General features: G+C 40.3%; 1 protein-coding gene across 1 annotated transcript in view; it reads left to right on the plus strand.

The window, feature by feature from the left end:
- PDE10A (phosphodiesterase 10A) overlaps positions 1–12,921 on the plus strand; it is a 258,873-nt gene that overhangs the window by 49,681 nt on the left and 196,271 nt on the right. Inside the window, exon 2 of the mRNA XM_053461389.1 lies at positions 704–829. Within this exon, the coding sequence (XP_053317364.1) occupies positions 704–829 (126 nt within the window). The remainder of the gene's footprint in view (positions 1–703; positions 830–12,921) is intronic.

The raw sequence follows: 12,921 nt of genomic DNA on the forward strand, positions 1-12,921 counted from the left end.
TAGGCAGATCCAACACTCACATTCAGCTTTCCTGCAATCGCTGAGCACACATGTGAAGATGAATTTGTGCTCTTGGCACACCTTGTGTCCACAGAAAGTGTATGACACAGCGCTGTTCCTCTTTGCAGCCATCTTCATCCCAGGGTGAAAACTCTTATACTAAACTGCAAGGGCAGCCAGCTTGACAGACAGAACTAGTCACATGATACGCTAAGACACAACCAATTACTACTCCTCCCACCTTCACCATTTCCAACGAAAATATAAAAGTGCAAATTGGAATGTTGATTGCAAGCCAAGCCTTCTCGCAGTACATCAGTACTTGACCTCACAAATGGTCTTTTGGTAAATTGGATGCACATTTCCTGAGACACATCTCCAAAATGTTGTGAAAAGCCTTCCTGGATGAGTGGAGGCTGTAATAGCTGCAAGGGGAGGGGTGGGCAAATTGATATTAATGACCATGGTTTTGGAATGGGATGTCCAAAAAGCTCATATAAATGTGATGGTTGTGTCCAAACACTTTTGTTCATATAGTATGCTTGTGCTGGCCCCCTGCACATGCACAGTAAGGACTTTCATTGATTTGAATGGCAACTCTTTCCTGCCACTTACTGGATGCATTCTAAAATCAACAGAAAACATTTGTAATAAAAAAAGTTGACCAGAATAAATATGCTAAATTGTATTTTTGTTTTTACAGACTTAACAGATGAAAAAGTAAAATCGTATCTCTTCCTTCACCCACAAGTACTTGATGAATTTGTAACAGAAAATGTTAGCTCTGAAAGGGTAGAAAAATGGATAAAAATGAAAAATCTACAAGAAGGTAAAAATGTTTTATTTATGTTAAGTTTTTAATTATACCTTTTTAGTGATTTTTCTATTGTTATGACCATTTAAACCTCTGGAATGGTTTATACTAAAACAGTTGTAAAACATGGTTTTTGTGTTGTCATTAATTGTGCTGTATAATCTACTATGCTAATTTCAAAAAAATATAACTAAATGCTTCATTTGATACAGAAATTATTATTTAGCAATGTGAAATTTTGTCTCATTAATATATTTTCAGGTAATGTTAATGTGACACATATACAGGCTGTTGCCATCTTGCTGACTGGGTGGGGTTTCTAAGAATTGGAGTAGCCCCTGCATTGCAGTCTTCCCACTTACTAAGGACCCAAGTCCCCCACTTGTGTTTGCTGTACCTCAGTGACCCATTCCAAAACTGATTATCTTACTCTCTCTTGCCCCAGGAAAGTACTTTGTAAGTACTTTCATATGCATTCATTCAACCTGCAACAAAAACAAAGGAAAGTTATAGTGAAGCTGTAGCTCCAGAGCTGCAACAGAACACCCCTTATGTGATCTCAATGGTAGTATTGTGCACAGGGGTCTGAGTGTTCACCATGGCAAAGATGGAGCTGTCTGGGCTCTGACTGGGCCATTCTAAAATGTTAATCTTCTGGTGAAGCCATGCTTTTGTGGATTTGGATGTGTGCTTTGGGTCGTTGTCGTGCTGAAAGGTGAACTTCATCTTCAGCTTCCTAACGGACGCCTGAAGGTTTTGTGTCAAATTTGCCTGGCATAATTACATAGTTAGGCTGAAAAAAGACATGCGTCCATCAAGTTCAGCCTTTCCCATATTTGTTTATTTCTTGCTGTTGATCCAAAAGAATGCAAAAAAAAAACCCCAGTTGTGGCTCTTTCCAATTTTGCGCAAACTAGGGAAAAAAATTCCTTCTTGACGCCAGAATGGCAGTCAGATCTCTCATTGGCTCAAGAAGCTGTTTCCCCATAATTTAAATATTATATCCCTGAATATTATATTTTTGCAAGTATACATCCAATCCCTTCAATCCCAGGGGTTTTTGGTACCGCAAGTCCCAGTGCAATTTTGGCATTTTTGCGGTATGTCGGTTCAGCGATTATTCTCCTTTACTGTGAATAGTGTACTCATGTAAACTTTATATTGTTTTTTCAAGAAGAGATAGAGCTTTATTTTGATACCATAATTAGATGATTAGCTGAAAATTTAGGATGAGACATTTAGAAATACCTAATTTATATAGACTTTCCATACTTTCCCAGCACTTATAGGGAAAATACTATAAGGTGTACATTATTTGTAGAATTTTTATGGGGTTTGGGGGTTGTAAACAGGGGCAGGAGGGTTGTACTGTTTAGATGTTGTGTTAGGGCAATGGGATGTAAGGGTTTTATTATTATTTTTATCTTTTTTATATATTTTGGGAATGCCCGATCGTACGATCAGTGTTTAAAAATGTAACAGTTTTCGGTGCAGGAAGCTGTTGCATGAGATTGGATAGCAGTCAGGGGGGAGTCCCAGGCTGTTTGACGCTCCCATGTAGAAGCAGGGATGTGCAAAAAGGGTAGGAAGCACCGGTACTTGCCAGAAATTCCTGCAGTTCCTTTAATGTTGCAGTAGGACTCTTGTAAGCCTCCCTGATTCATCAATTTTGGAGGGACGTCCAGTTCTTGGTAATGTCTCTGTTGTGCCATATTGTCTCCACTTCACTGTGTTCCATGGTATATCTAATGCTTTGGAAATTCTTTTGTACCCTTCTCCTTACTGATATCTTTCAACAATGAGATACCTCTGATGCTTTGGAAGCTCTCTGCGAACCATTGCTTTTGCTCTGAGATGCAACTAAGCAAATGTCAGGTAAATCCTACTAGAACAGCTGAACTTTATTTTGCTTAAAATGAAGGCAGGTGTGTAATGACTTCTATTTAACATGAGTTTGAATGTGGTTGGTTAATGCTGAACACAGCCACAGCCCCAGTTATAAGAGAGTGTGCACACTTATGCAACCAGGTTATTGTGAGTTTTCCCCCCCCTCAAAGATTTCAGCTTGTTTTGCAATTGAATTGTTCACGTTATAGGTCACATTAAAGGTGGAAAAAGTTCTGACATGATTTATCTTTGTCTCATTCTTTAACATCACAAGAACCTGGCATTTTAACAGGGGTGTGTAGACTTTTTATATCCACTGTATCTCTGACCTGAACATCTAACCAAAGCTAACACTATCTACAAACAGTACCCCGGCAGAACATCTTATCCAATCACCAAACCTCACAGGTGAATATATTCACTGTTTAATTAAATATTTGCATTAAAGCTGGTTTTAACAAACAAAAACTATGCCATACTGCAAAGAAATAATGAAAATAGGGGGACTGCAATATTTAACATTCATGCTGATACCCACACGAAATGTGAAAAGGTTAGATTTGAGGCAACGTTGGTCAGCCTATAAAGGTTAGTAATATTTCTTTGAGATATTCAGCTGATGTCCTTTCAGAAAATAAACAGCTTGTAGGTGTTTAGAGCTAATGTTTCTCATGAGGTGCACATTTGTAGTTCAACTGTTAAAAAAAAAAAAACAACAAAGAAAAAAAACAAACAAACTTTGCACTCATGATGGATCACTTGTGACTGTGTAACACTGAGATGCCACACATATACCGTATGGTATCTATGTTATTAGTTAAATCTGTAAACTAATTTTTTGTACTTTTTTTGTTCTAGGCAGCCCAGCGTGTAGCATCCCTACTAAAATGTTCATGATATGGAAAGGTATAGAAAGGTTGAAACCACTTTGTACGCTTATGATTTGGGAGCCTCTTGTGACTGTGTGACACTGACATACCACACATATTTGTTATCTATGCACCCACTATGCACCTATCATGAAAAGGTAGAGCTAGAGTCATTTATTCCCATTAGATCTGTGGCTGCAGTTGGGTCTCTTTGAAATCAACGGAGAGTAGTTATCCCCCAAAATCATGAAGTGCTAATTTTTTGTTCACCTGTGCAACATTTTTCATTTGAAACCATTTTGCACACTTATGATTTGGGGGTCTCGTGGATGTGCAATTCTAACCATACCACAAACATGTATTCAGGAAACTTGGGAGAATAATATTTAGTTCCCTCTTGTTTCAGTTAGCCTGGCATGCAGCACTCATCTTCAAATGTGACATAATTGAGAAAAAAGCCTCTCTTTTTGGTCATCTAGAAAGGGCAGTGAATATATATATAGGTTTGAGGGTGTTATTTTGTATTTAGGAATATTTTTCCTTACAAACTCAATAGGCACAGATTTTGGTTCACCTTTTCAATATTGAAACTGCTTTGCTTACTCATTATCATGGGGTTTCCCATGGCTGTGTGACATACCACACATATGTGGCACGCATGCGTTGAGGAGACATGGGAGATTAATTTTTGGTGTATTTTTCTTGTTCCAGGATGCAGCATCATTCCTTAAATATGCTTGGAACTTAAAAAAAGTTGCGTAGAACTTTATGATGGATGAGGGCCACGTTAAAAGGTAACCGGGGAGTCATTACAATCTTTAAAGCAATATAAAGATTATTTTAATGTTTTGAGGTAGTTATCTCCAAATCACATTTTTTTTAATCAACCATGGCAATTTCTTGGCTTGAAAATACTTTGCACACACATGTAGTATTGTGTTTAGTAGATTTTGGACATTAATATTTAATGTTTTTTTCTTTCATTAAACTAATGTTGGAGATTTACATAATCATATACACAGATGCTGTATTTGTTGTTTGGGACTTTAATAAAAAAAAAAGGAAAAACTTGTGCTTGTGTTATTGCCCATGATGTGTGCTTTCATGAAATATATACTTTTGTTTATGCCAGTTTGACCATGGAATTTTAAATTTGTGTTATTACCATTTTTCTGTATGTTTACAAAAATATGCTTAAATATACCAAAAAAATTTAAATATTTAGCCAAACCTCTGTGTGACAGGGCCAGGTTATCTGCAGTTGCCCTGGACCTCCTGTCCCCGGGCAGAGACAGACATTTTTGTGGATTCTGGGTCGTGTTGTCTGGGGGCAGTTTGCACAAAGTTATCTCATTGGGTGAGGGTGTTTTGGGGGTCTTTGTTGGGGATTCGTGTGAGGTTTAGCTGGGTCATGGAGTGCGTCTGTGTCCTGTTTCTGATCCCATGACCCGGTTATATTTTATAATGTGTTTTATTGTATAACTGGCCCCAGAGTCTGAATGTGGCTGCAGGTCTGGCTGGAGCTCTTAATCGGCCAGCACAGCCCTGCTTGTACAGACAGCAGCATCTGTACAGGGGGAATAACACAAGTGGGGAAACCCATTGTATCCCTTTAATTCCCTCACCTTATCCATTGCCTGTGTACTCCCTGAGCTGATGGGATTTGGGGTTTGGTTCTGTGTGTATTGAGAACAGGAATGTTGATAGAATTAAGTATAACAAAATCGCTTCTCGGCCTTTTGGCTAAGATCAAGTGTAGTTCCCTTCGGACAGGGGGGGGACTATGCTGATCCTCTGGCCTTAGGGCTGGGAATGCATGGAGCCCGAGGTGCTTAGATTGCCCTGACAGAAATGTTGGAGTCACCATGTGCAGTCTTGCACGCCGCTGCACATGGTGAGCGCACGTCTTTGCACAGGCGGTTATCCTTGCACTTTCCTCCATAGCGCCATTCGGGCATGGAGTGAAATTATTTTTGTATCTGGCTAGGTCATCACGGCCTGCCCTTATTTATTTTTCCCTATTTATTTATCACAATGTGTGAAAGCACGTGTGCCTATTAATTTGTTTTGGATTTCACGGTCACCAAACCCTATGCGAGGCCACGTTCACCCTTAGTTTTTTCGATTTGGCACTTTTGTTTTTGGACACTGTCTTTGGCAGTGAAGCCTAAGGGGGTTTCTCTCTAACGGGAGTACCCCAAAGGTAAGGGTTCTCATCCTTTTGGGTGAGTCCCATAGATCCGACCCTCCCATGGGGGAGGGAAGGAATCAGTCTGGGTACCTCTTCGGGGACCCAGTATTCGTATCGGGCTTCCGCTGCCTCTTCGGAGCACGGAATGCAGCACCAAGGAGCACGCACCTCGGGCTTCAAAAAAAAACCTCTATGACTGATAAGGCTGTGTGAGGTGTAAGCATACACCTACTTAAGTATTGTAAATACTCATAGAAAAATTATAAAAAAATCAAAGGAGACAAACTTAATATTAACATGACCAAGGTTTCAAATGTAGGGATCTTTGCTGATAATATCTTTGAAATTCATAATCTCTGTGCTTTCAGACATTCTGATATATCTGAGATGGCTCAACTCCTATGGCTTAATAAATCACTGGAAATGTAGAATAAGGCAGGGAGGGCCATGCCTAGGTAGGTGCACAGGGTGCACTGCACCTGGGCACTCTGAATAGCAGGGGCGCATTGGGGAGCGCAGCGTGTGCTAGAGTATGAGAGAGAGAGTGAGAGTGAAAAAGCAAAGAAATGCAAAACAAAAATGCTGTACCACCATCAACGCTGGCTCAGTATTATGGTGATGGGAGTTATATTGTACTACCATCAGTGCCTGGCTCTGAATAGCAAAGGTGCATTGATCGGGGAATGCATTGTGAGGGGTGAAGTCTCCCTACTTTCTTCTATGACTTCTTCACTGTCTCTATTTCCTTTCTCGCAGCTACACTTCTTCTCTTGCCTTTTCTTGTTCTCCTGTCTTCTGTCTCATTTTGTCATCCACTTCTCCCACTTCTGCATGAACTGAGCCTCCTGGTGCACTTCCTCAAAAGGAGGAGCTTTCGGGCATACCCTCTCAGAATCATCCACAATTTCTGTTGAGGGTCAAGGCTTAGGAAACCTACCGGTTCCCCTGCTGTCTCCTGACTACACAGGTCTGTGGTCAAAACCTGCTATACTCTGCTTGGGTTGTTTAGCTAAAGCCACTGAAATGTATGGAGTGACTTCTACCGGAGATATTATTTTTGCAAAAAGGGGGTGGGGATGTGGGGTGGGGAACGCGGGGTTTCCATCTCTTTCTCCTGTTCTTACTCCAAGAACTTCATCCCGTTCTCTCTCTCTCTCCAAGTCTGCTTAATATGGTGAGTAATCAGTTAAAAATAACCCTGACTTTTTTTTTTTTTTACTTATCCACTGCTCTGTTACTTTACTTGTTTTTCTCTGTTTTTGTTGTTTTGGTTGTTATGTTTAGCGCATGTTGTTCGGAGCTATAGTTGTGATGTTATTGCTAAAATCAATGAAATCTATTATATTGTGTTTGGTTGTACGGGTGAACCTTGTCAAGAGATTGCTGGGACCCTCTGTGGGTGTTGATCTGTATCATAACTTTTGTACATTGTCTCTGCGGGAGGGAATAGACTAGACGTCCTCCAGCTTATTTTCTTTTTCCTATGGCTGTTAATAATACCAGTCTTTTTATAAACAGGTTTCACATTGTTTCCTGGAATGGGCTTAATTCCCCTATTAAAAGAAAAAAACCCTTGCGCATCTCAAAAAGTTATGCCCTTGCATACTTTTTTGTTACAGCAGAACCATTGAAATGACCCATAGCATAACACGCTAAAAGCCCATTGGATCACTGATTGTATCTCTGCCATGTATTCCCGTAAATCCAGAGGTGTTTCAGTTATTCTTATGTCTGGCCTGTCCTATTCGATTGAGGTGAGTGTTAGAGATCATGGGGGGAGATTTCTTATAGTAAAAGTGCTTACTGAAAACGAGACCTTAATCTTGGCCAATGTATATTCTTCTAATACAGACCAGCAGAGTTTCCTGGCTTCCATTTATACCACCCTGTTCACTATGCAGACTCCTAATGTTACTATTGGAGGGGACTTTAATCTAGTAGCTAATAGCCATCTTTCCGTCAGCCCAACAGTTTCTATTTAACCCCACTTTTTTGACCAATTACATTTGATAGATTTTTCTGTCCTGCGGAAGGTCACTATTACTATTGCTATTATCCGGAAATATCACAAATCTCATACGACTATTCTAGAAACAAGTTTTTCCATGAGGAGAATAGGACAGAAAAAATATTAGCTAATCTGGTTTGCCACTCCTGTTATAAACAGCATAGAATTCTCAAGCTACACACCTGGGAACAGGGAGACATCTCTCATCCTACTCCAATAGAGGATGAATTCATGAATGACTTTCAAAACATATATTAATCTGAAACCATAGCCCTTCCTGATGTTATTTCTAAATTCCAACAAGCCAAAGTGCCTACGCTTACTTCCTAGTATAGGGGAAGATTGAATGGGCTGATATCGGTGCTAAAGGTTAGGCAGGCAATTAAATACCTTCATAATGGTAAGAAGTCGGGCCCTGATGAATTCTGAATGCAGAATACTACAAAAAAAATGCAGCTGCACCTCCATCTGATTTTAATATCTCTAGGATAACAATTCTGCCCAAACCCAAAAAAGACCCATAGCAATTAGCTTTATACAGTCCAATTTCCTTAAAAATGTTGTCAAAAATATGACTAAAAGAATACAATTGAGTTTACCAAATATTATCTCCTCCTCCAAGAATAGTTTCCTTCCTCATAGACACTCTACCCAAAATATCAGAAGGGCTATAGCTGCTATCGGTGAAACCAAATTTTTAGGAAACCAAAACACTATTATTATCTGTGATGCGGATTAAACGCTTCACAGGATCTCTTGGGAGTACCTACATTATTTTTTTCAAGTTTCATCACTTTGGTATACACTTTAGGGCTCTCTATAATAACCTTAAGGCGCAGGTAAACAATCAACAACCTCAATTTAGCTTGGTTTCTCCTGGGCAGAGGCACGAGGCAGGGATGCCCATTATCACCACCTCTTTTCAACCTGGCCATAGAATCCCTACTCTGTATCTTGGAATCTACTTCAGACGTTAGGGGCATAGTTGTCGGCACAATAGAGCTTAAAGTGGCCAGCTTTTGATCCTATCTGTCAGGAACCGGGCAAGCAGGTCGGGTAGGAGCCGTCGCAGGGGATATTTGGGGTTCTGTCTGTACCCCACGATGCATAGTAACTGAGGGATGATACAGACAGACACAAAGAAATCCCCCACAGGTGGAATACTAGGATATAGACTGTATTGAGGAAACTGTCAGGACAAGTAAGTATAGGTAATAAGTCTCTTGGCAGGAAGCCCACTGGCAGGGCTGACGGCAGCAGACCAGGAACAATTCAGGTACAGGAAGCCAATAACAAGTCAGGATTAGGTACAGGGCCAGAGCAAAACGGTCCTATAAGTTCAATGCAAAGGCCCTGACTGAAGGGCAGGGCAGTTTTAAATAGACAGGGTAATCCAGCTAACAAGGTTCAGTTGCTTGTAATAATGAGGTCTGGATGCTCCAGAGAGAGAATGGCAGCCACTAGTGGTTGTAGAACAACCTGAGCATAGCAAAGTTTTGAATGCTCCAGGCTGAGTAGGGTGGAACCTGACACTATCAAATTCTGTCCCTTCATTATTAGATATTTCTGAAAGATTTAAACAGGCCTGGTTGTATGCTAAATAAATCCAAAACTGAGGAACTATTTATCCTCAAGCCAAGTGTTATGTATTGGGGTATTATGCAGTCTGTTTTGCCAGTAGATGGCAGCATAATGGAAATGTACACTTGTGTTAGGTCTCTTGTGTATATATCTTAATGTGGTGCATGTGGTTATGGAAGAAAAGAAGTTATGTTCCACTGTTGTCTGTGTTTCTGAGCAACATCTACATAACATTCAAATACACAAAACCAAGCATAACTGGCAATTTCCTTTTCCATTTTAATGGGTTACTAATCCATGCATAAAATATCTTGGCCTCTTAATTTCCTCCAATTTAGCACATCTTTATAAATTAAATATTTCTCCACTGTCTGCAAGGTTGGAGGATGACTTTCACTCGTGTTCTAGTTTCTCTCTTTTATAGGTAAATGCCATTTCTATAAAAGATCTGCTTTCCCAGATTGTTATACCCCCTATAAATGCTTATGATTATGAAAAGAGAAGCAATGACAAAAGACACAATAAACTCTTGCAACAATTTATTTGGCAAAATAAAAAGAACAGAATATAGCTCTTTAAATTACAGCAGCCAACTGTGAAAAATGGGCTTAATCTCTGGCCGTCCCTGGAACAATTTTCTTCTGGGATTCACTTGGCCTCCCTCCTGCACTTGCCACAATCCTCATGGCTCAATGACTAATTCCTTAACCTTCTCTTAACGTCTGTTTGGAGAATCATCTGTCAACGGCTTTGTTTACAACACTCTCTCCAGATATTTACCTCTCATCCGCAATCCTAGTTTCCAACACGGACCTCGAAGAACTCGAATCCTCTGTCGAAATCCTCCTGTCGAAATCCTCCAGCCGCTCGCTGCGGTACGAGGCAGCCACGCGCTTGCGCGGCCGCCTTATGAATATTTTTAAGGCAAACTCCTCCTGGATTCCTCAGCGTCGCTATGGCGATGAAAGATGCGGTTACGTTCCTGACGCTCTGGAACGCCCCCCGGATATTTAAAACTGTCTCGCCCCTATACCAGCGCTCAGTTGTACTGTGGCTCCCTAGCGGATGTTCCTACTTCTCAACGTTCCTCTGAGCCTTTTCCGTGTTCCCGATATTTTCCATTACCTGACCCCAGCTTGTTCTATGACTACCTGTGATCTCTGGCACCTTGACCTGGCTTGAATTACGACTACCGTGATCTCTGGCTTCCTGAACCCATCTTGCTTATATGACCACCCGTCACCTCTGGCTTCCTGACCCCGGCTTACTTCCCAATCACTGTGCTTACAGTTACCCCGCTAGAGTGTCCTGTTATCACCACCAGGCCTCCCAGTGCGTGTTCCATGTCAAGCAAGTGTGTTCATTCCTGAATTTTGGATTCCTTCCACACGGTGTTGCAGCTCACAGCTTTTGGAGGCTGTATGAGGCAGGAGGCAGATTGCTAGATGGCCTCCTGGAGAGAAGACACAGAGTCGTAGACTTCAGCTGCATCAGCTGCTAGAAAAATACTGTTTCTTGTGCCCCTTTTTATTACTTACAGTTTACTAGCTACATATCTAGGGTTTCCAGTGACTCACAAAAATAGATTGTAATAATCGCTTAGCTAATTTTACTTTTCACGCTTATTCCTTTCAAATCACCATATCCTCCATATATAGTATTATACGACCAATCCTGGACTTTGACCACCATGGGCAGGATCTTGCAGCTTGGAAAATGACACTCCTTGACTTTAACATTAATGCTACCTACACAGCCTCAAGAGTCCTTACGCCTAGATCGTATAGCGAAATGCTTCTGAAAATCTTGCATAGAGTAAATGTAACCTTTAGGTTACAGTTGAAAATGGAATTAGACACTCATTCTAATTGCATTAAATGTCAGGCATCTAATTCTGACCTAATCCATTTCCTGTGGTCCGGTACCTTAGTCACTAGATTTTGGAGTGAAGTTGAATATTACATTAAGTATGCCTTGAAAATACATTTCTAGATCTCTATTTTCTGGGCACTCTTTGGTGTGCAACCCCTTAATGAAAGTAATAGCCTAAGGGCAAGGGATAAAACGCTTTTATTAATTATATTGACAGTGTGCAAAAAGCGATATTGGCTCAATGGTTGAGCTCCAACTTTACATATGATGATGTCTGTTCAATTTTATTCTAAGAATGGATTGGATTGAGGCATCTCTCCATAAGTAACTCAAAGCTAAAACATTGCAACATATCTTCAGTCTCTGCCCCACCATTGGAAGCAAAAATACTAATATATATGTAACTAGACCTGCACATCACTACCTCAAAAATAGTTGTTAACGAACAGAAAAAAGGAAGGAAATGAAAATTACCCCCAAGGCTAAAACATTATCTTATGGCATGAGAAAAAAACGTCTTCTTTGGCATAGTTGAATCATTTACTGGTGCCTGTTACATGCAGTACCACCGTCAATGTCTGATGTACAGCGATGGGAGTCATGCTGTACCACCATCACTGTATAATGATATGAGTTATTCTGTACCCACCTTAGTGTCTAGATCACTATGTAATTATAGGAGTTATGCTGTACCACCATCTGTATCTGACTCAGTATATAGTGATAGGAGTCATGCTGTATCACTATCAGTGCCTGGCTCGGTATATAGCAATGGGAATTTGTATATACTAGCTCAGTATTTAATGATGAGTTAAGCTGTACCACTATCAATGTCTGGCTCAGTATGTAATGATGACGGGTATGCTGTTCCACTGTCACTGTATACTGATAGAATTTATTCTGTACCCATGTCAGTTTCTGTGTGTGGCTGAAGATGCAATGCATATACATGTAAGGGCTGCTTTCAAATAGCTGCAATTGCCACAATCGGCGGCTTTGCAGCATCCACGGAGACCTCACAAGTGAGGCTCACTGTGGATAATACAACCCCCTACCTCAATCGTTGTTTTATGAGGAAGTCCTAAAATTAGCACTATATCTTCACAAAAATTGTTGCATGGAAAGAGTTAAAATATTGGCATTTTAATTGCCCATGGGGTGTCTACTTTTAAAAAATGTAGGATTTGATGGGGTAAATCAAATTGGCTGGCTTCAAAGATGTCCCAAAAATAGGACATGGGCATAGACTCACGAAATGTAAAAATTTTTAAAAATGCACGTCACTAATGTGGCCTTTTACCTCCCGAATAACCCATATCACTGTACTCAGGAGATGTTGCTGAATACATATTGGGGTGTTTGAGAGTAACATATACCAGGAGCTGTAAATTCATACCTAAAGTAGAATGTATGTGGGGAAAAAAAAGACACAAGAAAATACTACAGCAAACTCTGACAAAGGCTGGTGGTAAAATGTGTGCATAACAAAATTTCAGACATGAAGAATATTTAACATGTAGAAATTCCAATTTGAAAAATGCACACCTCCGAAATGTGGCCTATTATATTGCAAAGGACTCAAAAACCCATGCATCAGTGGCATCGCTGTATTCAGGAAATGTTGCTGAACACATGTTGAGGTGTTGTTTGACAGTAGTATATATCAGGAGCTGCAAATTCATACCTGAAGTAAAATTGG

This window comes from Spea bombifrons, chromosome 3 (assembly GCF_027358695.1).
Source record: "Spea bombifrons isolate aSpeBom1 chromosome 3, aSpeBom1.2.pri, whole genome shotgun sequence".
Lineage (NCBI taxonomy): Eukaryota > Metazoa > Chordata > Amphibia > Anura > Pelobatidae > Spea > Spea bombifrons.